This window comes from Scomber japonicus, chromosome 19 (assembly GCF_027409825.1).
Source record: "Scomber japonicus isolate fScoJap1 chromosome 19, fScoJap1.pri, whole genome shotgun sequence".
Taxonomy (NCBI): domain Eukaryota; kingdom Metazoa; phylum Chordata; class Actinopteri; order Scombriformes; family Scombridae; genus Scomber; species Scomber japonicus.
In genome coordinates, this window is record NC_070596.1 from 1564514 (window position 1) to 1585571 (window position 21058).

The 21058-nt window shown below is 38.2% G+C and overlaps 2 protein-coding genes across 3 annotated transcripts; both read right to left on the reverse strand.

Annotated features, from left to right (window-relative positions):
- Window positions 1–311: 311 nt before the first annotated feature.
- Window positions 312–6791, reverse strand: thnsl2 (threonine synthase-like 2). Of its 2 annotated transcripts, none has more exons than XM_053339939.1 (9): window positions 6751–6791; window positions 4404–4635; window positions 4045–4239; window positions 3034–3186; window positions 2698–2937; window positions 1763–1911; window positions 1534–1659; window positions 1281–1435; window positions 312–1060 (listed from the first exon to the last, which is right to left on the reverse strand). In XM_053339939.1, exons 2-9 carry the CDS (start codon window positions 4624–4626, stop codon window positions 847–849), a joined length of 1455 nt encoding a protein of 484 aa, XP_053195914.1. In that variant the 5' UTR covers window positions 4627–4635; window positions 6751–6791; the 3' UTR covers window positions 312–846. The 2 variants fall into 2 exon arrangements, with proteins under 2 accessions (XP_053195914.1, XP_053195915.1); XM_053339940.1 differs by lacking the exon at window positions 6751–6791 and adding an exon at window positions 5189–5275.
- A 4006-nt stretch (window positions 6792–10797) lies between these two features.
- Window positions 10798–20002, reverse strand: tbc1d13 (TBC1 domain family, member 13). The gene is made up of 12 exons (XM_053340409.1): window positions 19874–20002; window positions 17725–17798; window positions 17593–17633; window positions 15962–16023; window positions 15192–15291; window positions 14653–14735; window positions 14337–14496; window positions 13615–13825; window positions 13321–13484; window positions 12521–12681; window positions 12366–12423; window positions 10798–11974 (listed from the first exon to the last, which is right to left on the reverse strand). Exons 1-12 carry the CDS (start codon window positions 19894–19896, stop codon window positions 11909–11911), a joined length of 1203 nt encoding a protein of 400 aa, XP_053196384.1. The 5' UTR covers window positions 19897–20002; the 3' UTR covers window positions 10798–11908.
- Between the last annotated feature and the right edge of the window lie 1056 nt (window positions 20003–21058).

Genomic DNA, 21058 nt, shown 5'->3' on the forward strand with positions numbered 1-21058 from the left:
ACAGAAGTTCACACTGTAAAAATACCTTAAAAAATATCATACAACACATAAAATGATATTGCAATATTCATATTCAGTTTATTGGAATATATCTAAGTAAAGAATTGCAATGACCTCAAGTCAACTTCTCTAAAAAATAATCATTTAAATGTCTATTAGACATGGTGAATGCAAAATCAGTGAATGCAACCAGTCTTATTAATACATGTGGCTTATATGAGCTGGGCGCCACCCCGCGGTAGAAACCAGTTACTGCACAAGTGTAATATGATATGATTATGACATTTTCAAGATCTCTTCATAATGCGCTTACAATGTAAGTGATGGAGGACTAAATCCACAGTCCTCCTTCTGTGTGAAAATGTATGAAAATGAAACTGCAGTTGTCCTTTAAATCAGCAGGCCTTTTATCTGTGTGGACTTGCATAGACATAGTAGTTTGTGTTGAGACCATTACATTTTTTAAAAATTGGTCTTTTTATTATTTTTGAGACAAATTAACACATAGATATGGCTTGTTTTTATTCTTTAACATACATTTTTGTTGCATTCATGTTAAAGTTGTGGACAAAGATTGAACATTGTGAACAGCTGATTGGTTTGTGGTGAATGATATAACAGTAAAAACACAAAGTTAAGTTTCTGACAGTTCAGACCGAAGTCCATCAAAGACAAACGGCCTTTCCCATCAACATGATTTACTTAAGCTAGATAAGGAAGTGCATAGATCAAGGATAATCTGCCAATCACCTGACCTCAGCCATGTGTAGAGTATGTTTAATGTCCTATCAGGGTTCCTGAAGTCAAACTCTATATTCCAGTTTGATACAAACACTCATCTGTAAATCACTCTGTTTTTCTCCTGGCTGAGCTCACACACTGGATTTTCTCTCTCAGTCTATCCTCCCAGTCTTTGCACCAGTTCGGGCTCCGTTCCAGGTTCTCATAACGTGTTGCCAACTTATCCAACGCCTGCACTGCCTCCGGTAGGTCAAAGGTCAATCCAGCCCTCTGCACTGCTGCCTGAAACTTGGCTGGAGATGCTGTGGCAATGTAACACCTGCAATAAAAGTAGGAGTTTGGATGAGACCTTTGCCACAGTAAATAAAGCTCACTCACCCAATGCAAAGGCAGAGCTGAAAATGAACATATGTTCCCTTTAACAATATTATCTTAAGTAGAAGAAATTATGTCAAAACTACAAGAATAAGACAAAGACAAATCACCCTTTTCATTTTGTTTTTGACACCTTGTGTGAATGTGAATACAGTAAGTTTGACCTGTTGAGTCCAGGGCTGTGAGGACAGTTGTAGTGATGCCATACAGCCACAGCTGTGTGAGGACACAGCACATACTGGTTTTCCTCCCAGCATCTCTTCATGGTGTCCAGGATGCCTTCATCATTCACTGTTCCAGTAGACAAAACGTGGGACAACTATGAAAACAAGAGGGACATATCATTAAAGTATCTTAAACACAAAAAGAAGAAGCTGTATGGATGTATGGGTGCAGTGATCGTTGAATGACTGGTACCAGTTTGTGGTGATTTTCAGGCAGAGAATGTTTATGTGAATTCTGAAACTCCTCCATCATGTTCTTCACTGCAGTGCTGTCTTTTCCCAGCAGCAGCCAGAACACTCGCTCCATGTTGTACGGGTCCTGCAGGTCCAAACATCAAGCAGTGTGACAGACGCACACAAGAAATCTTAACAAAAACGTCTATGTGTGGATGTCATAATTTAAATGACCTTAATAATCTTACCTGGATGTCTATAGCAGGGGCCAGTGTTTGTGTGACATCAGCTGCCATGGAAAAGTCTCCAGTGGTGACGGTTCGATGCACGATGTCATTAGCATTCACCATGGCCACCAGCTTCAGGGGTAACCCCATCTGCTTTACAACGTAGCCAGCTGAGACACACACACACACACACACACCCAAGAAACCAAAGATGAATATTTGATTGTTTGAGTAAATTAATCGCAAAAATTGCTACAATAATCAATACTGGCAATAAAAATGATATATGAAAATATATTAATAAATAAATTTGGAACCCGACTGATATAGCTATCACAGATATATCTGTATTGGTTAATATGTTGTCTGATATGTGCCAATATATTGTTTTTTTATTATTCAAAGTAACACAGGCAGTATTTTATGTACATCTGACCCTTTTTCTTAATTCAAATTTAATATATGCATAGGTTGTTTTTGTTTAGTTTTGCATCTTTTCTCATACCTTCATTACATTTGAGGGATCATTCCAAAAAAATGTGTATTTATCTATATATTCTGTACGTATAATATTATTGGCCAATATATCAATATAGGAAACTTTTGACTCCATAATATCAGTATCAGCCCCAAACATCCAGTATCAGCAGCGCTCTAAATAAAATAGATGAAAATAAAAACTGTTTTTTCTGAAGGCCACAGATAAAGAAATGCTCCCTATTTATTGTACTTAAAGGAATACTCCAAAATCTGGATTTTGAGCACTAAATAAAAAAGCTCTGTAGGTTTGAAAAGCGGCTCTGAAATGTTTGCACCTCGGTCCTTTGGTGGATGTGATCAGTTTGTATTCAACTGGCAAAAAGAAGCACCAGAACATCCACAGAAACCGCTCAAAAGACTGATTTTTGGTGGAGTCTTTCTTTAATCCAATTCCCTCCCAGCGGTATTCAACCTACCTGCGATGTTCCCCGCCCCCCCAGTGGGCACCACCACCTCCAACTCAGGCAAGGGGGCGTTGTCCGGGGCCTGCTCCACACCGCTGAGCTGCAGGTAAGCATAGATGAAGTGAGCCAGCTGGATCATGACTCTAGACCAGTTGACTGAGTTGAGGCTCATGAGGCCTGCAGACTGAACCAGGTCCTGGTCTGCAAACAGGTGGCGCAGAGGCTGATCGATGTCGTCTGAGCTGCCGTCCGCTGTGGACACAGATCAGCAGACACACATGTTGGATGGTGAATCATTGTTTTTTGGTTGAAGAACAGCCACTAGTCCTTTAGCATCTTCAGCTTTACCTGCGAACACGTAGACGTTATCTTGCAGGCAGGTGATCATGTGTTTCTCTTGGACTGGAGTGATGCGTCCTCGGGGGTAGACCACCACCACATCTAACCCAGACAGACCTTTAGCGCTCTGGATGGCTGAGCCGCCGGTGTCTCCTGATGTACCTGGAGAGGAAAGATCTGAGTGATTAGATTCAGAACATCAGAATCTATGATATCAGTTCTTCTACTCTGTGTAGTCTCATGGCTTAGAGGAAGGTTTGGTGCTTCGGGACACTTGATCACCAAATTTGGGGGAGTACATGTGATCCTTGCCTTCAGACCAATATATAGAAATCTCTTCAGGCTGTAATACTACTTTCTCATGTTTTTGCTCTATCACTTCATATCTCTACATTTACTTTTACTATGGTTTGCATTGTCTGGTAGAGTGATAACAGTATTTCATAGTACTGATACTGTGTGCAATGACAAAATGAATCTAATCTCCTTTTTTTAACCTATGGTGGTATCAATAGCCATTTCTTTTCTTTATGAGTCTAACAAAGTCACTTTTATAAATCTAACCAGGGACAACTTGAGACTTTATTGTGTAACTGACCACTAGCAGGTTTAGGGTTAAAAAGACAATTTACAACCCAATAACACAGTGGATGTATTTTTTATTGACCTGTCACACATATGAGTGTGTGTGCTGTCAGCAGTTTTCCTACCCAGCAGCACATGATGAGGTCAATGATTCTCTGCAGGTAAAAGTCAAGATGTTTGAACTTGTGTCTTTTATCAGTTTTGTGACACTGGCTGTGAGACATGAACTTTCCCCTCTATTAGAAACATGACAGCTGAACAGAGGAAACATAGATGTTTGAAGGTAATATGTTGGAATTGTTGCATGTCTATTCTGCTGTACCACTCACTGTACTGTATATTGATTTGTCCAGTATTTACACAACCACATACAAAAAGGTTTCATAAACCCCTTACTGTCATCATGTTGCATTATGGGTGTTTTTTCCCCCTTACCTACAAGGACAGTGGCCTTGCGCTTCTCCTTCTGCAGGAAATAGTCAAGGAAGCGCACAGTGCAGGTCATAGCCAGGTCCTTAAAGGCCAGGGTCTCTCCATGGAAGAGCTCCAGGACTGACAGACCATCCTTCAGCCGGGCCACTGTGACCACCTCAGGCACTGAGAATCCAGACAGGGCTGCACTCACCAGGGCTGGGACAGAAATAAAGATAATTTTCTTCCTGTGGAATACTTTTCCCCTTCTTTGCATAATGTTCTCCTTAAATATTAAAGGAGCATACCCGTGTCTGTTTAATTATGCATATTTATACCTATATGACATGTTACAATGAAAGGGAATGTTTTCTTCAGCTCACCCTCCAGGTCTTGTCTGGGGATCAGCTGAGAGGGGATGAACATGGAGGCGACCTCCACCACCAGTTTGGTGTAGGACAGCCCCCTCCAGCTCCTCAGGGTGTCAGGGCTCAGCACAGGCAAGCTCTCCGGCATGAACATCCCCCCGTCTGGAGCGAAACCCGAAAACAGCACGTCTCTGAAGTCCCATCCTCGGACCCCGCCCCGTGTACTGCAGTACTGCATCGCACAAACCTGTGAACACGAGAGTTATTGTAATTTGGTTTCTCAATTTTATGTTATATTTATCACTTATTTCATTGATTTCGTAATATTGGTCTGGTTCACCTTGAAGTTATTTGATCTTTTATATTTCTACCGTTATAAATATACATATACATGATTATACAACACTTTGAATTTAAAAGGATGGAGAGTGTTAGCAATGTGGATACAAGCTAACACATGTGCATTTATCCATCAGACATTCATGGTGAGCAGTCAACATGAACTGTACTACTAATATAAACAGTTCTGTCATTTTCCACATGATCAGTGCAGTTCTGCTGTATTGTCTTGTGCTGTATATGGTCAATCTAATCAGACGATACAGACACTAACAGTAAATGAACAGCCAACATGATTAAAATGTCACTTTACTAGAGCTCATTATGACTCTGAAGAATATCTCACTTGCACAGTCAGCACACATATTTACTACTCTGTCTGTTATACTATCTGACACACACACACACACACACACACACACACACACACACACACACACACACACACACACAGTACTCACCTCTCTGTAGCAGACACAACTCTTTTCAAACTCTTCCAAAAGACAAATGTCTAGATATGATTTAGTCCCTCCACACTACAAGGTGCAGATCTACTGACAAGCTGTCTGCCATCGCAAGGAAGATAAAAGCTGAGCTTGAACTTTGGAACAAGTTGCCTGAGGAGCAACTGTGTTTACTCACTGAAAAGTTGGCTTAACTGGCTCTCTTTAGATATTCTATTCAGTGATTTTATCATGTATGTGTTTTTGTAGCTGCCAGCCAAGGCAAGGGATCTTTGCTACAGGTCGTTCCCCCCTCTGTACCTCTTCTCTGTTGGCCTCTACACCATCAACTGTCAAATAAAGGCAAACAAATGCCTAAAAATAAATCTATAAAAAAAAGAAGTACATTTTAAAGTAAGACTGAATGCTCCTGAAAATGTCAAATGGTGTAACCACAAAATCACCTACAGTGTATTTAAGTGCACTTAATTATTTCATTTTTCATTTAGTTAATATTGAGCAGGCCATATTCTAAAAACAACCATTTTTTACCATGTAAAATCTGTTACAAAACACAGTGTTGCGTTGCTAAAGTGGATTATATTTATTCCACATTTTAGTTTATGTTTGTTTTCCTGTATATAATCAGATTTTCATGAAAAAATACTCGTCATTGACCCAGCTACTACTGATCATGTATCACGTATGTTCATCTGGGAATTTGGGGATTTTAGTAATATTAGAAGATTTTATTATTTACTACTTAAAAGCCAATAAAATAGAAACATATCAAATGAAACCAATACTATCCATCATTTCTGTCCTGGCTTTGAATTAGCATTTACACCTTCATGTTGACAGTAAAACCGTGATGCTTTAGTCTATCATTTCCTAGAAAGTTGTTATTTTAAAGACACAGTTGTGAGACAGTTACTTCAGTGTAGGTAGTTGTGTTGACTTCATAAGCAGTTGATTTTCACAAGCATTTTTAAATATAATTTGCTAAAAACTAGCTAAATACTTTGTTTTGGTGGTGGGGAGATAATAAGACTTTTGACTCATATTATTTATGATATTATTTTATAGTATATGCACAATCTTAGTTATACCGTATAATTGGATGAACCCTAGTGATCCAGGGGTATAACTTATACCCCTGGATCACTAGGGTTCATCCAACTCCACTATTCTTCCTTGCCACTAATTTCATATTAAAAATCACTGACACAACACCAATGTCCTGTAATTACATTCATCCAGTGTTAGAGAAGAGGGAGATATCAAACTATTGTGTGGCACTTCCGACATGAAACAATAAAATAATAGAACTGAAGTGTGACAGAGGAGCATTACGTCACCTCATTCGTTTATAACGTCTGCTAGCTACAGTCACTGCACTGTTTGCCAGTTTGTTTGTCTCGATTTGAATATGCTCCCAGCCAGTTTAGAAGACAGTCAGTCGCTTCTGTGAATTGTTACATCAGTCAAAGAGCAGAATGAGCTTTTATACGTAGTGAGAAGTGTAAAAGCAGACCAACGTGACGTTTTTATATCGAGTTTTCTGTGCAACAGCAGCTTACCTCAAACAGTCAGTGGACGGATACAGAGGACGACGGTCAATAGTCGGCCGCGCTGTCACGTCTTCCCATTGGCTCAACGTGCTATGGGCGGGACTTACGTCAGTTTCACCACAAAAGTAATCCATGGTTTCATGCAGTGGTGGAAAGTAACAATACATTTACTGTGTTCAAGCACAATTTTGAGGTACTTGTACTTCACTGCAGTATTTCCATGTGATGCTACTTTCTACATCTCAGAGGGAAATATTGTACTTTCTACTCCACATTTATTTGACAGCAACAGTAACATGCTGCTCTAACACTGATGCTTCACTATTAATAATCTAATGATGTCATATATAATAATATATGCAGTACTTTTACATTTTATGTATTTTGACATTTCTGTATTGGTACTTAATACACATTTTGAGATGTGTGCTGGCCACCACTTTCTACTGTCACACCGCTACTTAAATACTAGTATTAGGTCAACATCTGTGGCAACAACCAGTATACACCTGTAGAAACACCTGTTAGACCTGTGTCTAGTATGGTGCAGCCACTATTTGTGCTATTATTATGTGTGGTTTTCGTGTAATGGCATGTCAAAATATCTGCTGTGAAAAAGGTCTATATATTAATCAGGTCATTCTGAGTAGTGACACAGGCCCAAGAATGAAACCTCTAACCTCTTCCTCATACAGGAAATATGTTTGACTTATCATTCCAAGTGCAACTAATAACATGAATTAAAAATGACTCAAATTCAAGTGTCCCATCAAGCCATGTCACTATGTCAGCATGGGTAACAGTATATCAGTACACTTGAGTCAAATGCAGCCATTATTGTTTAATTACACCTTGCTTGTCCTGCAATAGACTCAGTTCTACCCCAGCATGCACAATACCAAGACCTGCACTACGCACATCTGAATGGACCGCAGCCAGTATGACAATTATTAGTTATAATTATTGTTTCTGCACTTTTAAGGACAGCATCTCAATTTCATTTGTCATTTCTGCAGTGATGACATAACATCTGTATCATAATATCCACAGTATGCATCATGCAACATCGTAGTCACATCTCTATACACTTTAATTCAAATCATTTTAGAACAGTATACTTCATGAGGCATGTGTCCAAATATTAATAAAAACATCAAATATATTTCCTCTCTGGGTTATTGCTGGTTTGCAGTGATTATTGTCTTATTCACATCACTGAACAATGAGAGACATTTGATTTATACCATCGTTCATTTTAATGCACATTTTAAAAACATATATACAAGTTTTAACACTGAAGACAATACAAAAAATGTGCTTACAAAATCGGAACCATGCAAATAACTGACATAAGACATAAAGAGAATAATGAACCCCCCCCCCGCTCCCCCGACACACACCAGCACACGCACACACACAAAAACCATCAGGATATAAATAAACACACATTATAATGTGTGGGTGCCATCAATTAGTAACAGTCCCTCAAAAACAAACAAACAAACAAAAAAAAAAACTCCGAACCCGGACTCCTGCACATGATGAAAACACTTTCAAATAAAAAATGTCTTTTTTGTTTTGGTCTTTGAATGTTTGCTCTATCTCGCTCTTTCAAAGCAAACATAATGCTTTGCACATTAGTGGTGGATAAAGATGTCTAAACTTATCTTTTTCACTGTAGTAAGGGCTTTTCAGCTGTTTATTTTAAAATATAAATCATATTCAAGTGAGGTGCTGTCACTTCTACACTGAATATTTACATGGCTGAAACATTAGTTTTTGATCTGTCATTTAACTCCATTCTCATCTAAGCCTCTTGAATGATATACAGTTAGTGTTATATATCAAGGACTGGTGTACAACATTGACTTACAATGAAACAGCTGTTTCCTAGATGTTAATAAAAAAAAACATTTGGGACTTACAACAAAAAACATTATTTAAAAATCTGAGAAAATTACTCAAATACCATCCAATATTAAAAAGGCAATAGAGAATGACAGCAATCATGATCTGCTAGGAGACATTGAGAAATGTTTAACTTAACACAATTTAAAAGAATATCATTTTTAGGTGTAATGAAAGAGCACTTCTGAACCCCCCCCCCCCCCCCCCCCCCCCACACACACAAATAAATGTGTTCTTTTGTGCAGCTTGTTAACACATTTTTAAAAGCACTGTATGTTAAAAGTAAACAGAGCTTCCACACACACAAAACCCTCCAAAATATTACATTGCAATAGTACGTTTTGACTATAAAAAAAAAAAATTGTAAAATTTGTTCTCAGGTAGCAGAAAAAAAGAGGGAAATTTCATGAATTTTTAATGTCTCATCCCATTAAGGAGTGTTTATGATAATTATATAAATTATAGATTACAGGAATACTTCAGTTACCCTGAAATGGTGTCTGTTACCATTCTAGGCATGTAGGTGATGAGATGAGTGAATATCATCTGTCCTGCTTATATTAATGTGAGGTCTCTTAGGGCAAACATTTCATCAAAGATCTACTTAATGCCATCGTATCTCAGAGTGCATTCAATGATTCAATACATATGTTCAGCTTTTTAACAGGTTTCTGAGATTACTTCATTTCAGTTTTCCCACCGGTTAACCTTGTGGAAGTGGTAGATTAAAGTTTGCAGATACACACTTACATTCATTCAGAAACTAAACTAAGTTAAGCTATGTCTGTCACATACTGAAGATCAGAACAGAAGAGAAAATAATAAAGAGATAGGAATCAACACTTTCTGTCAAGTTGTGCTGGTAATTCACACTGAAAATTATCCGGCTTAACCAAAGGTTAGAATACACCGTTAGCTCCACGTTAGCTTAGCTATCATCTCCAAGTTATAAAGTGTTTTACTTGGTCATAAGCAAACAAGCACGGGCCTGTTTCCAGTTAACAACACTGTTGTTCAGTCATGCTACTTTAACTTGGTCATCTATTCATTTTACACTTTAGCTGTGTAAGCTAACGTAGGAAACAAAAGACATGAAGCGTAACCACTTACTTCCTTTTCATTTCTACTTGAATAGCAGCTGCTAGCTAAATAGAGTAAGCTAAAACCCAGTCGGCCATTTGGATAATTCCATCCAAGAGCCTCAACTTAAGACTTTTTTTTTCTTCTTTTGTTTTTAACATCTCAACATTTTACTGTACGTTTTGCTGAGTAAAGCACATCAGAATCTACTCTAGTCCGCTTCCAAATTTCTTTTCATTTGAATCACTTCCATTCAAAATATGCTCATGCTAGCTTGTTTGTCGCTCCCTAAATCACTCCCTATTTAGTATATAGCGAACTAACATTACCCTCCACCATATTATTTAGGTGTGTGAATAGTGAGTGTATAAATATCTCCACTGTATAGAGCCCTCAAATATTCAACAATGGAACAAAAAAAGTAGTGTCTATTGTATGTAGACTACTTTCTGCTAAAGTTGTGAAAACTACCATCATGCAACTCTTTGCTTCTCACTATTAAGTAAATTATTTAGTGTCTATTATATAAGGAGTAGTGAATGAGTGAATAAGGGAGTGATTTGGGTTAGCTAGCTGTTTGTAGTTAGCATAACAGCAAATAAGTATTAATAACAAACACTGATGAGGCTGCAATGTCAGTCATGCTGTTATCTGAGTATAATGTACACCCTCTAGCCAATAAGATAGCCTGCAATACACCACATTTTTATCACATATACATTTAATTGATAACACATTGACACAGTACGTCACTAACATACTGATGGAACATGCTGTATAGTTATCAGAAAATAATCTCCAGTGTGACAGCTAAGGGTTTAGCCTCTATTTGGTGTGTTGTAATTTGATAGTAGCACAAAGTGAAGAGTATTACCTGGCTTAGGGTCATTTCCATTTTACTCAATACCACCTGGTAAATGGAAATTATAAATGTCTCTCAAATCTAAGGTTTTCTTGAACTGACCACAATGTGTTTGTGAGTGTCACAAACTGTTGGCAATGACCGTCTGATCTGAACCGTAATCTTTTTAAATGATTCTCTGGTCAGACAAGTTCCTTGTCAGCTGCTTGTCTGTAAACATTGTGTTACATGTCTTGTAGAGAAAATAGTTTAAAGTAATAATCTAAAGTATTGAAAAAATGTATTATCTTGGTATCAGTACCAAAACTCATTCAAACTGCCGTCTAACTGTGAGTATTAGCCATATAGGATACAGTATGGTAAGTAAACTGCTGTAGAGATGTGTGTAAACCCAGGTTAGAGAAAAAACTCTGCAAATAATGTTCAGTGTGAAAAGCACAATGATCTCCTCTGATGTTTTTGCCCTTCTTTCAATAACATTTTGCTCAATATTACATCACAAGGAAATTAACTAAAATGAATCATGAGATAAAAGGCACGATGCTCAAGAAACAGCCAATGCTTTTTAAGATGGTTACTGATATGATACTCAACAGGCCAGTCCCATCACTTCATATTTATTTTACCCAGACAGAAAAGTTACCCATAAATACTGTCTCCTGTTTCACATCATTATTAAAACAGATAAGGCATACATGTTCCTTACGTTAAAAAAACTTCCAAAAATTAAAAATAAAAAACCCCCAAAAAGAACAAACATGCAAACTATTGCTCAACCCAACTGAACTGTTTGCTGAATCTGACTACATACGTGGTTGCTGAGGGCTATTTCTTAAATTCTTGGCTCCGTGTTTGAACATTTCCGGTATGTTTTCATGACGAACTAACATCGGTAGTGTAGGATTTAATGTGGCCCCCTCTCCCTTAGGTGTTTATCATTATTATCTGAGTGCAACAAAGTCTCCATGGGAGAGATGGCAGTGGGGGGGGGACACGACCACGTACCAAGGTAGCCATTTTTCCCATAAGAAGCGAGTGGCGTTTTCCTCCCCACTTTTGGAGGAAGCAATAGTTTCAGCTTGTCCTCCAGGTTTTTCCAGACCAGCCCCCGCTCCCCGAAACATCCCACACTCAGTTATAAAGCAGTACGCTGGGTTTTGCCCCCCCCAACGCAACTGTTCAAGCTCTTCATTGATCAAGTCCTTCCACATACAGGTTTGACATGACAATGTTTTTCTTTTTCTTTTGTTTTTTAAATGTTTGAGATCCCACCTACCACGTCTGAGCTGAGGAAGCAGGAGGAAAAAGAGTGAGAAGTTAGGAGTTATCCTGCAGCTCTTTGGCCTTGGTCAAGATGGTGTGGACATCTGAGATGGGGTAATCCTATAAAGAAAGGAGAGAAAAGGGGGGGGGGGGGGGATCAACTCTATGTTTAAAGTCTGTGTAAAGTAAGAATAAATATGTGTTCTGAGTTTGACATACCACAGAAAAGTGTGTTGTTAACCCTCCTGCCAAATTTGAATGATTAAAAAAATCACCAAATATATGAAATTAGGCTTCAAAGTTGTGTAAAAATCAGCCTCTTTCTCTGCTCCCAAACGCTGTGGGAGTACCCGCCTAGTTCACTGAAACCCCGCCCCCTACCAAGTGTCACCTGTCAATCAAAGTCACCACCTCTACCAGAATTTAATGTGTTTAGGAGAAAATGTCTGAATTCACTTTACATGGCCTTTAAATATTTATGGTGTTCATGTTTCACTGGTCAGATCTTTACCTGCAGTAATCTCATATTGACTGTGAAGTCCCCTGCCAGCAGGTTGTCTTTGATGAGTCTGTGAACACAGGAAGTCAACATTAACCATGACTGACATGCAGAGATGTAAATCTGTATTGTGGGGGTAAAAAGGGAGCACAATCTGAACAGCTCACATGAGCATAGCGCAGCAGACCAGGATGAGGAAGTGGAAGCGGTCCTGGTCCGAAAACAGGGTGTCCCAGATGCGGATGACGTCTGGCAGCAGAAACTCCTGAGACAACAACAGGGTCAGCCAGCGGAATGTGAAGTACTGCGGTTTGATGTTCTGCTCTTCCTGTGTGGAAATGGGTAAAAAAGAGGACGTTTTAATATTAATGCTAAAACTAACACAGGGACTTCAAATGAACATAGATCTGTCACAATAACTACTTCTGTTGGAAGATATATTGTCTCAGAAATAATGGCGATAAACTATATTATTGTCATTTGAAGATCATTTGATACCACTGATATAATGATAATATAATAGTATAATAATACAAGGGGGAGGAAATATTGAACATGTTGTAATATATGAAGAATTGTGCTGTGATCTAAATCATTAATAAATAATAATGTTATACTTCATTTCACATTTAGGACATCGCTCAGCAGTGAAGCTGTGAGTTTCATGAAAGCTACAAAACGGAACTTTGAGTTGACATCATTTGTCACAAACAGAATAAAGTTTTAGGCTTAAGACATTCTCTTCCACTTCATGCAGTGATAGGCCAGGTGTGTGTCATTCTTTACAACACTATCTCTATCAGTTTTTATGTAAACAGCTGATTAAAACTATGAATACCTTCTAGGAATGACTGCATGGTAATGCCTCATGATAATCAATCAGTGCACATCATGTGGGTTAGTGATATACAGATGACTGACGAGCTGATAGTAAGAAAATGTCAACAGTAAAACACAGTGAGGTTACCAGTTTGAGATAGAGCTCCATGTCTTTGTCTTTAAGCATGGAGTACACGCTCTCCATCTTGTAGGTGATTCCACACTGGGAGTCGTCCAGGCTCTTGATGAAGTTGTCTCTGTTCTCAGACATCAGGTTGGTGAAACAGAAGAATGTGTCTGCCTCAGCGTGCTCTGCACCGTTAAAATAGCACACACTCACATCACAAAAGGAGCTGATTTACAGTGTGTGAGTCAAACTTTGCGTTTGAATACTATGAATGTGGGATAAGAGTTATAACCTTCATGTGTGTGGACCACCTACCTTTCCACTGGCTGTTAGGGTCCGTGGCAAACGTGTAGTAAATAGGCCCGACGATCTCGTTCATGCCCTGCACGTAGGCGATCCCGGGGTTGAGTTTGGCGTAGATGAAGAGGATACGCTCCACCACCTCCCAGTGTGCCTCGGTCCCATTGGGCAGCACCTCGTACTCATTAGATGGGTACAGGTTCAAAGACTTTCCAGGGGAGCTGACCTAGGAGAACAGATTCAGTTAAGTAGAAAGTGGTGCCACTGTTCTGCGAAACATTAGAAAAACAAAACAAAACTGTGTCTTGGCCAATGATGGCAGTCTGAGTAGCACCCACTCTCCAATCCCACCCCCCACCCCCCTTGCATTATTACACTATTATATTATCATTATATCAGTGGTATAATAAAATATCGTTTATCGTGATTATTTCTAAGACAATATATCGTCCAACAAAAGTAGTTATTGGGACAGGCTAATGTCAACCTTTATGAAGATCTACATTCTGTTATCTTATTTATTTTTTAGTTATGTGAATATTTATATCTCGTTCCATGTGTCCCATTTTTTAAAAAAAGTGAAGGCAACCAGTAAATATGATCTCCTTAACATCTAAATATAGCATGTTAGCATTGTCATTAGTCACTGATATAGTAACATTTCATTTCCTGTTTAGTATTCATTTAATGCTCCCAAACTGTACGTTCATCACACACACTAATTGATAGTCCCTTACATTTGTGACTCCGCTGCGGTTGCGATTCACAGTTTGTGCTTTCAGAGTGGTTTGTTCCACTCGCCGACGCAGCGTCTCGTAATCGTTCTGAGGGTCCAGGATAAGTTGGCAGGGGTATTCTGTAGGACGCTGGAAGAACGCCATGTCTGGATACAGCCGCCTGAAAAACACAAGCAAACACACACCTCTGTTATATTTCAATTCATGTGTCGGTTACATTGCATAAACTTTTGCCTTAAAAAAAAGAGATCTTAAAAGAATGGAAGAATTGTATTTCCTTATTATGATCAAGAACAAGCTAAAAGAGAAGTCATACCTTACATCCTTGTCAATCTGTAGTAGAATTTCATTATCTTTGAAGTAGGTATTCCATCTGCTGTCTGGGTTAGGATTCAGAGGCTGAAAGATATCAAACAATAAAGATGACTTACTGCTTCATCACAGCTGACTGATTATGGAGGAAAATCCTCTCTAGGGAGTCACATGTATTACCTGTATTATTTATAAATGTATTTTTGTTGACTTTTTAAAAGAGCAAATACACTCTCTCTGCTCTGAAACATGAATCAAGGTTTAATCACACATTCATTGATCAGTCAGATCGACTATTGATCTATGGTTCAAAATTTGGCATAGATATTTTATTATGGTGGAAGGATATAGAATAGTATGTGAGGCTGTATCAATCACATGTGCTACAGGACTGTTCCAAAGCAGAAAAAAAAGAAAAAACTGACTTCACTCACTGTTTCAGACATATATAATAAACATTCTCCTTTATTGAATTAGGCCTGGTTGCAGTTAATCGAAAAAAAAAACAAACAAAAAAAACAAAAAAAAGTAGTGTGGACTTACGTGATCCTCCATAGTCACATCTTCTCTGGACAGGCCCAGGTTAGCTTTGGCAATACCAGGCTGGATGATCATTTCTTTCAAGAACTGGGAGTACACCTCCCTGTGAGAGAGCAGCAAGGTTCAAAACTAATTCAGGGGCAAATCACTCATCTGTACCATTCATAGCAGTAATGCAGAGACAGTTAATGGATTCATTAGAAAATTAAAGCATTTTGATAATCCTGTAATTGCTTGTAAATTGAATTTTTTTGGTTTTGGTCCATTGGCAAGACAACGCAACATGTATGAAGATGTCATCTGAGGTTTCAGGGGAAATTTTTAAGGGTGTTTTCCACATGTTTTTCTTTATTGACTGAAAAATTACTCAATTAAAAAACAATAATATACAGATGAATCAGTGCTGAAATAATCAATATCTGTGTCCCTTAATCATTTTACTACTGTAAAAACATGTTCTTACAATCCTGCCTGCCTACAGTTACATTAGTGTGGTGAAAACAGGTCTGACATAAATAAGCCAAGCAGAGGAAACAATGGCTGTTGTGGTTTCTTCTCTCAGTCTGGCGTCATTGTGGGAAAACACCACAATAAACAGCATCGTGCCCGCTGACTCACACCTAGAAGAGGTGCTTTTTTTAATCCCGTTTTTTTTTTTTAAAGTCAGCTAACAACGTTAACTAATGTCATCTGCTGTGCTGATTGATAGCAGCTGATGTTGTGGTTGCCCGGTGATACCACAAAAAAAAGTCTTCAAAGCTACCACAGTTTACCTCTGCTTTTTGAGGAAAGAATCCCATAATGTCTGATCCAGAGGTAGGTAATTAAGAAGGATCTGAAAAGAGTCACAGAATCACAACATTAACCAGAGAGAGAGAGAGAGAGAGAGAGAGAGAGAGAGAGAGAGAGAGAGAGAGTTAGTCTACAATACCAGCTCATGCAATCTAATGTCAAAACAGATTCTACAAAGAGACCAAATATACTAAAATTACACATAAGACATATTTAATGTTTCAATTTGATGTCATGCTACAGCTAAAAAAAATGGGCTGTTGTGTGTGTGTGTGTAGAGAAGTGTGTGTGTAGAGAAGTGTGAATGAAATGTGTGAATATGCTGCTTATGCTCCTCTGCACATCTTTAAATATATCCTTGAGCAAGAGCCTAAGGCCTTGCATGGCAGCTCTACCGTGTGTGTGTGTGTGTGTGTGTGTGTGTGTGTGTGTGTGTGTGTGTGTGGGTGTGTGTGTGTGTGTGTGTGTGTGTGGGTGGGTAAAAGGAAGACTTTATAGGCTTTGTCCACTCTGTTTAAAAGCTGCTAGATAAACTCAGCCCCCTTTTTCCATTTTATAAATAACTCTGAAGGAATTTGTTGTTGTGTGAAGTGAAGTGATGCGATCGCTGGGCTTCATGTGTGAGCAGCCTGCTTGGCAACACATGTAACAACCAATCATAGCAACAGATTCAAGTGTGTTAAGTGATTTCAGAGACACATTTTTTCACCATTTAGCATTTACCAAAACAAAAGTGGTCCAGAACTGTGGTGAAAGACTGTGTAAAGTGAATTCAGACATTTTCTTCTAAACACATTAAATAGGTCATAAATGTATTTCTAAAAAAGGTGTAAAAAGCATTTCAACCATTTAGATTTGAATTGTGGAGCTAGGCTTCACAAACTGTGTTTCAACATTTCTGTCTTCAGGATTTAGTGGGTGGGTCTGAAAATGATTAACATAAACCCGCCCCTGCTGCTGCAGAGGCGATTTTTTTAATCATTCAAATTTGGCAGGGTGGTTAACAACACACTTTTCTGTGGTATGTCAAACTCAGAACACATATTTATTCTTACTTTACACTGACTTTAAAGTCAGTCACAGGGGGAAGAATTATAAAGTCTTAGCAGTTAGATATATTATATGTTACAGTTTTTTTGGGGTTAAACTATACAACTCAGAATATTCCCACACTCCAACAGCTGGCGTCCTGCAGGTCAGGTCCTGCATTATAGCACCTGACAGTGTAACATCCTTTTTAATGGAATGTGCTCTGTCGTGTGACAACCGTAGTAATATATTGACTTTCTCTCTTTTTTTTTTTCTCTTCTATCCCTCCAGGTCTCATGACACTACTGCTGACATGGCTACATTAGGTATGTTCAAGTCTGCTGATGTCTGACAGTGAGCTGGATCTGGAGCTCTACAGAAACTTCTTCTTTTAGTGAATGCAACTCACAAAGAAAGCAGAACAAGAAGTCTTCAGAGAGATATTTAAAGGGGTTATGTGGTTCATCTCCTGGTGAACAGGGATGTATAGAAGTATGAATCTGACTTGCAAACACACACACGCACACGCACACACACACACACACACACACACACACAGACAAAAGGTCAGTGAGCGACTTACTTTCCAGCACATTGCTCGTATGCCTCCTTCAAATGGGACTCCTGAGTTGGATAAAGAAAGTATTGTTAATAACAATCTCGCGCTACACTAACTCAGTGTTACTTGCATTAAAAACAGAAGTGTGAGTGTTACCATTGAAGCACAGCTCCCTCAGTGTCTTCAAGTTTATATTCTCTTCACTCAGGGCCACTTTGAATTCCTGTATTCTGAAAATAAAGAAAGAATAAAGATGAAATTAGAGTCAATTACTTCTTTTATTTTTGCTCTGGCATGAAGTCATAAATCTTAAGTTGGAGACTTTTAAAGGAATAGTTAGACACTTTTAGAACATGTAATGCGTGTATAATCAGCTCATCCTAATTAGAATAATGAAGTTAGACATTTGAGAAGCTGTTTATAGATAAAATGAGCAGATTTCGGAGTGAGGTGAAAGCTGTCCTGATATTGATATGAATGCTGACAGTGCACAAACACATGAAGAGATATTAGCAGTAAAGATACCTCAGTAAAAAAATGCACTGGCTGACAAATCTGTGTCATATAATCACAATACCTTCATGATTCTGAGCACTTTTAATTTCAGTGTAGCCTCTAACTTCATATTCCCTCCACTCAGCAGTGTTTTATAACATACAGAGCAGAGGTTTAAACATTTATATACCTATCTAAAGGTCAATGTGTAGTCTGGAGCACTTGTGCATGATCTTCCACTGCAACTACTTTCAACACTGACCATTAATACAGCTTTGACACACAAAAACTGATTAAGTTTCATAAGTATTGCATTGGTTTTAGCACTGTGGTATCAGGTTACATGTACAGGTGGACCAGTTATAGCTAGAAATGAAAAGAAGGTCAGAATAAATGTATCTATGAAGTGATTTATATAGGCAAGATGAAACATACAAAAAAAATCATACAACAATCCACACACACACAAATTATGTGTATTAAAGCCTGACTGATATTATCGGCCAATATTTGTCTTTTACAGATATATCCATATCACTTTTTTAAAGTTACATAGGCAGCATTTTTAATTAAATTCCCAGTGAAGCTTACTGTTTCTGTGCAGCATTTATTGTTAAACTGTAAAATATCATGACTCCATTACATATCTTTATATATATTTAAGTGTTTATGAAAAAAATGTGTTAGAAATAAGATTAACTGCCAATATATGGGATTTTTTATTAACTTTTTTATAAATTGGTATTGGCCCCAAAAATCCAGTGTCAGTCAGGTTCTTATGTGTATATAAATACATGTACAAAAATACACATACATATGCATCTACATATACACACATATACATAGTATAATAGTAATGTAATAAGTTAGTAAGTTGAATGTTAAAGCTTGGTGCCTACAGGTCTGTCTAAACACTGTAAATGTACAGATAGACATTTAAAGAACTATAGCTTATGGTAAAAAGATATTTGGGTGCCATCTAATAAATGAGGTCATCTTTGTAAACATAAATTGTTTATATGTGTATTATTAAATTAGAACATATTCTTATACAGTTATGACATGCATCTGCAGCCTGAGTAGTCATTATCCATTTACTGACGTAATCATCTGTGTACCTCATACTGAAACAGAACAATGAGTGTCAAACATGAGCTGTGATGGAAATCTGATGGGAGACTTCAACTAACATTTGAGGCGGGGAATAAAACGTTTTAAATAAGATGAGAATTGCAAAGCGTGTACAATCACTGAAAGTGAGGAATTCTTCCATGTAGCGAATAGCGGGGTTAAAATAACTAATTATAGCGGAGAAAAGGGGAATGACATGGAAAACATGATGAAACAATGCTTGTAAACTGACCCCCAACCATTCCTCTAACGAAGTATTATTTGGCTAAGCTGTCACACGCTAATTGACCTGTTTAACTGCAAATAATTGACATTTGTTGTCTCAGTCAGCAAACACATGAAGGCTCATTGTTGAGGAAGTGTGATGTGTCAGCTGATGTGCTAACAGGCAGCTAGCGTTGCTCCTTAAAACGATAAACTTGCTACATTGACTCAGCTTACAAAGCGCGTTTTGACCTTAAATGCTACGTTTTAAACCCAGCGAACACACATTAGCATGCAAGAGGCGCCAACACTCGCACGTAACCTAAACTTAGCCTGTGCGTGGTTAGCTGAGCTGTTGTTGCTGCTAGCTTAACACTTAAGTTAAAGGCAGTTATGCGGTTATGATGCTAGCTGCTACTTAACGTTTCTAATGTACGTATATGACGCAGGAATGTAATGTTTTCATGTGTCTCACCTGTTTTTGTACGCAGTAGACATGTCTGGACAAGCCCGGCGGTGTAGTCCTGCAACTGTTTCCAAAAAGGATTGAATTATTGGTCAGAGGGAAGTCCTGCTGTCACTTCCGTCTTCACAGCAACACTGTGGGCAGACACCACGCCGACCTGCCTGCGCGTCACTGACGGCTTCAATGTGTCCACTCTGAGGTACACAACAGCCAGCTCCAGTCACTGCAGCACCGCTCACTTACATCCAATGAGTCTCTAAACACACATTTATGTTTATTAAACGTGTCAATACGGGTAGAATTTTTAAAAATGTGCAGCTGTAGTGTAAACGCCCCCGGACCGTGATTGGTCATAAAACTGTCATTGAGAATAGTTAGAGCTGCCAGACCAGAGAGCAGCATCAATAAATCCTGTTTATCAGTACAAAGTGACATACATGCTGACGGCCGCTAGAGGGCAGAAAGACAGCATCTATGATCAATTCATTCATGTATGGAGAAAAGCAATAGTGATAGTGATGGACTAATGTGGGTCAGGTAAGCTCCAGTGCATTTATCTCTTTTTCTATTAAATTATTTTAAAGATAACTAATATATGCGTACTGCATAAATTATATTGTTTGAAATGACACGTGTACATACAGTCTACTAGTTTCTTAACCTGAAAAGTGTAGGTCTACAAAATTAAATGACCAAATATGGGTATGCACATTTCAGAATGTCCCAGATAACAACATCTACAAATTCTGAAACAATTTGGCATGAGGAACATTAATATAAGTACAATATCCAAAAACTGTCTTCTAATTTATCAAGCAAACATCTCAGGGATTTCATTAAAAAATGTATGGTGTTTTGTAAAAACACCATAAATAGATATAACCACAGTATACAAAAAAATCATTTTTTAATTTTTGTGCAGCTGATACACATTTTTATATATGCAAATGTACAAATTATCAAACAAATTCCAAAATCGCCATTCAAACATGTTGTATTTTTCATATTCTATAAAATGTTCACCTGGATCATAACATAGTGATTGTGAATGTCTTTTTTTCATAATGTGGTGGTGCTCAGGGTTTGGAAATGATTCATGTCACAACTATGCCACCTGGTAACTAAACCCCAGGAAATGTCTATAATGAAATCTGTTACAAATAACCTTAAGTTCAACACTAAGCAAGGCAGGCA

Bases quoted from the DNA above. Each gene is read 5' to 3' on its own strand.
- thnsl2 (XM_053339939.1), bottom strand. From the start codon at position 4,626: ATGCAGTACTGCAGTACACGGGGCGGGGTCCGAGGATGGGACTTCAGA. The intron at 2,938-3,033 runs GTAAAGCTGAAG...CTGTGTCCACAG, and splicing joins TAACGTCTACGTGTTCGCAG to CGGACGGCAGCTCAGACGAC. The intron at 1,660-1,762 runs GTAAGATTATTA...TTGGACCTGCAG, and splicing joins CCCCTGCTATAGACATCCAG to GACCCGTACAACATGGAGCG.
- tbc1d13 (XM_053340409.1), bottom strand. From the start codon at position 19,896: ATGTCTACTGCGTACAAAAACAG. The intron at 14,497-14,652 runs GTATGACTTCTC...TGTGTTTTTCAG, and splicing joins CAGATTGACAAGGATGTAAG to GCGGCTGTATCCAGACATGG. The intron at 12,424-12,520 runs GTGAGCTGTTCA...CTGTGTTCACAG, and splicing joins GTCTGCTGCGCTATGCTCAT to ACTCATCAAAGACAACCTGC.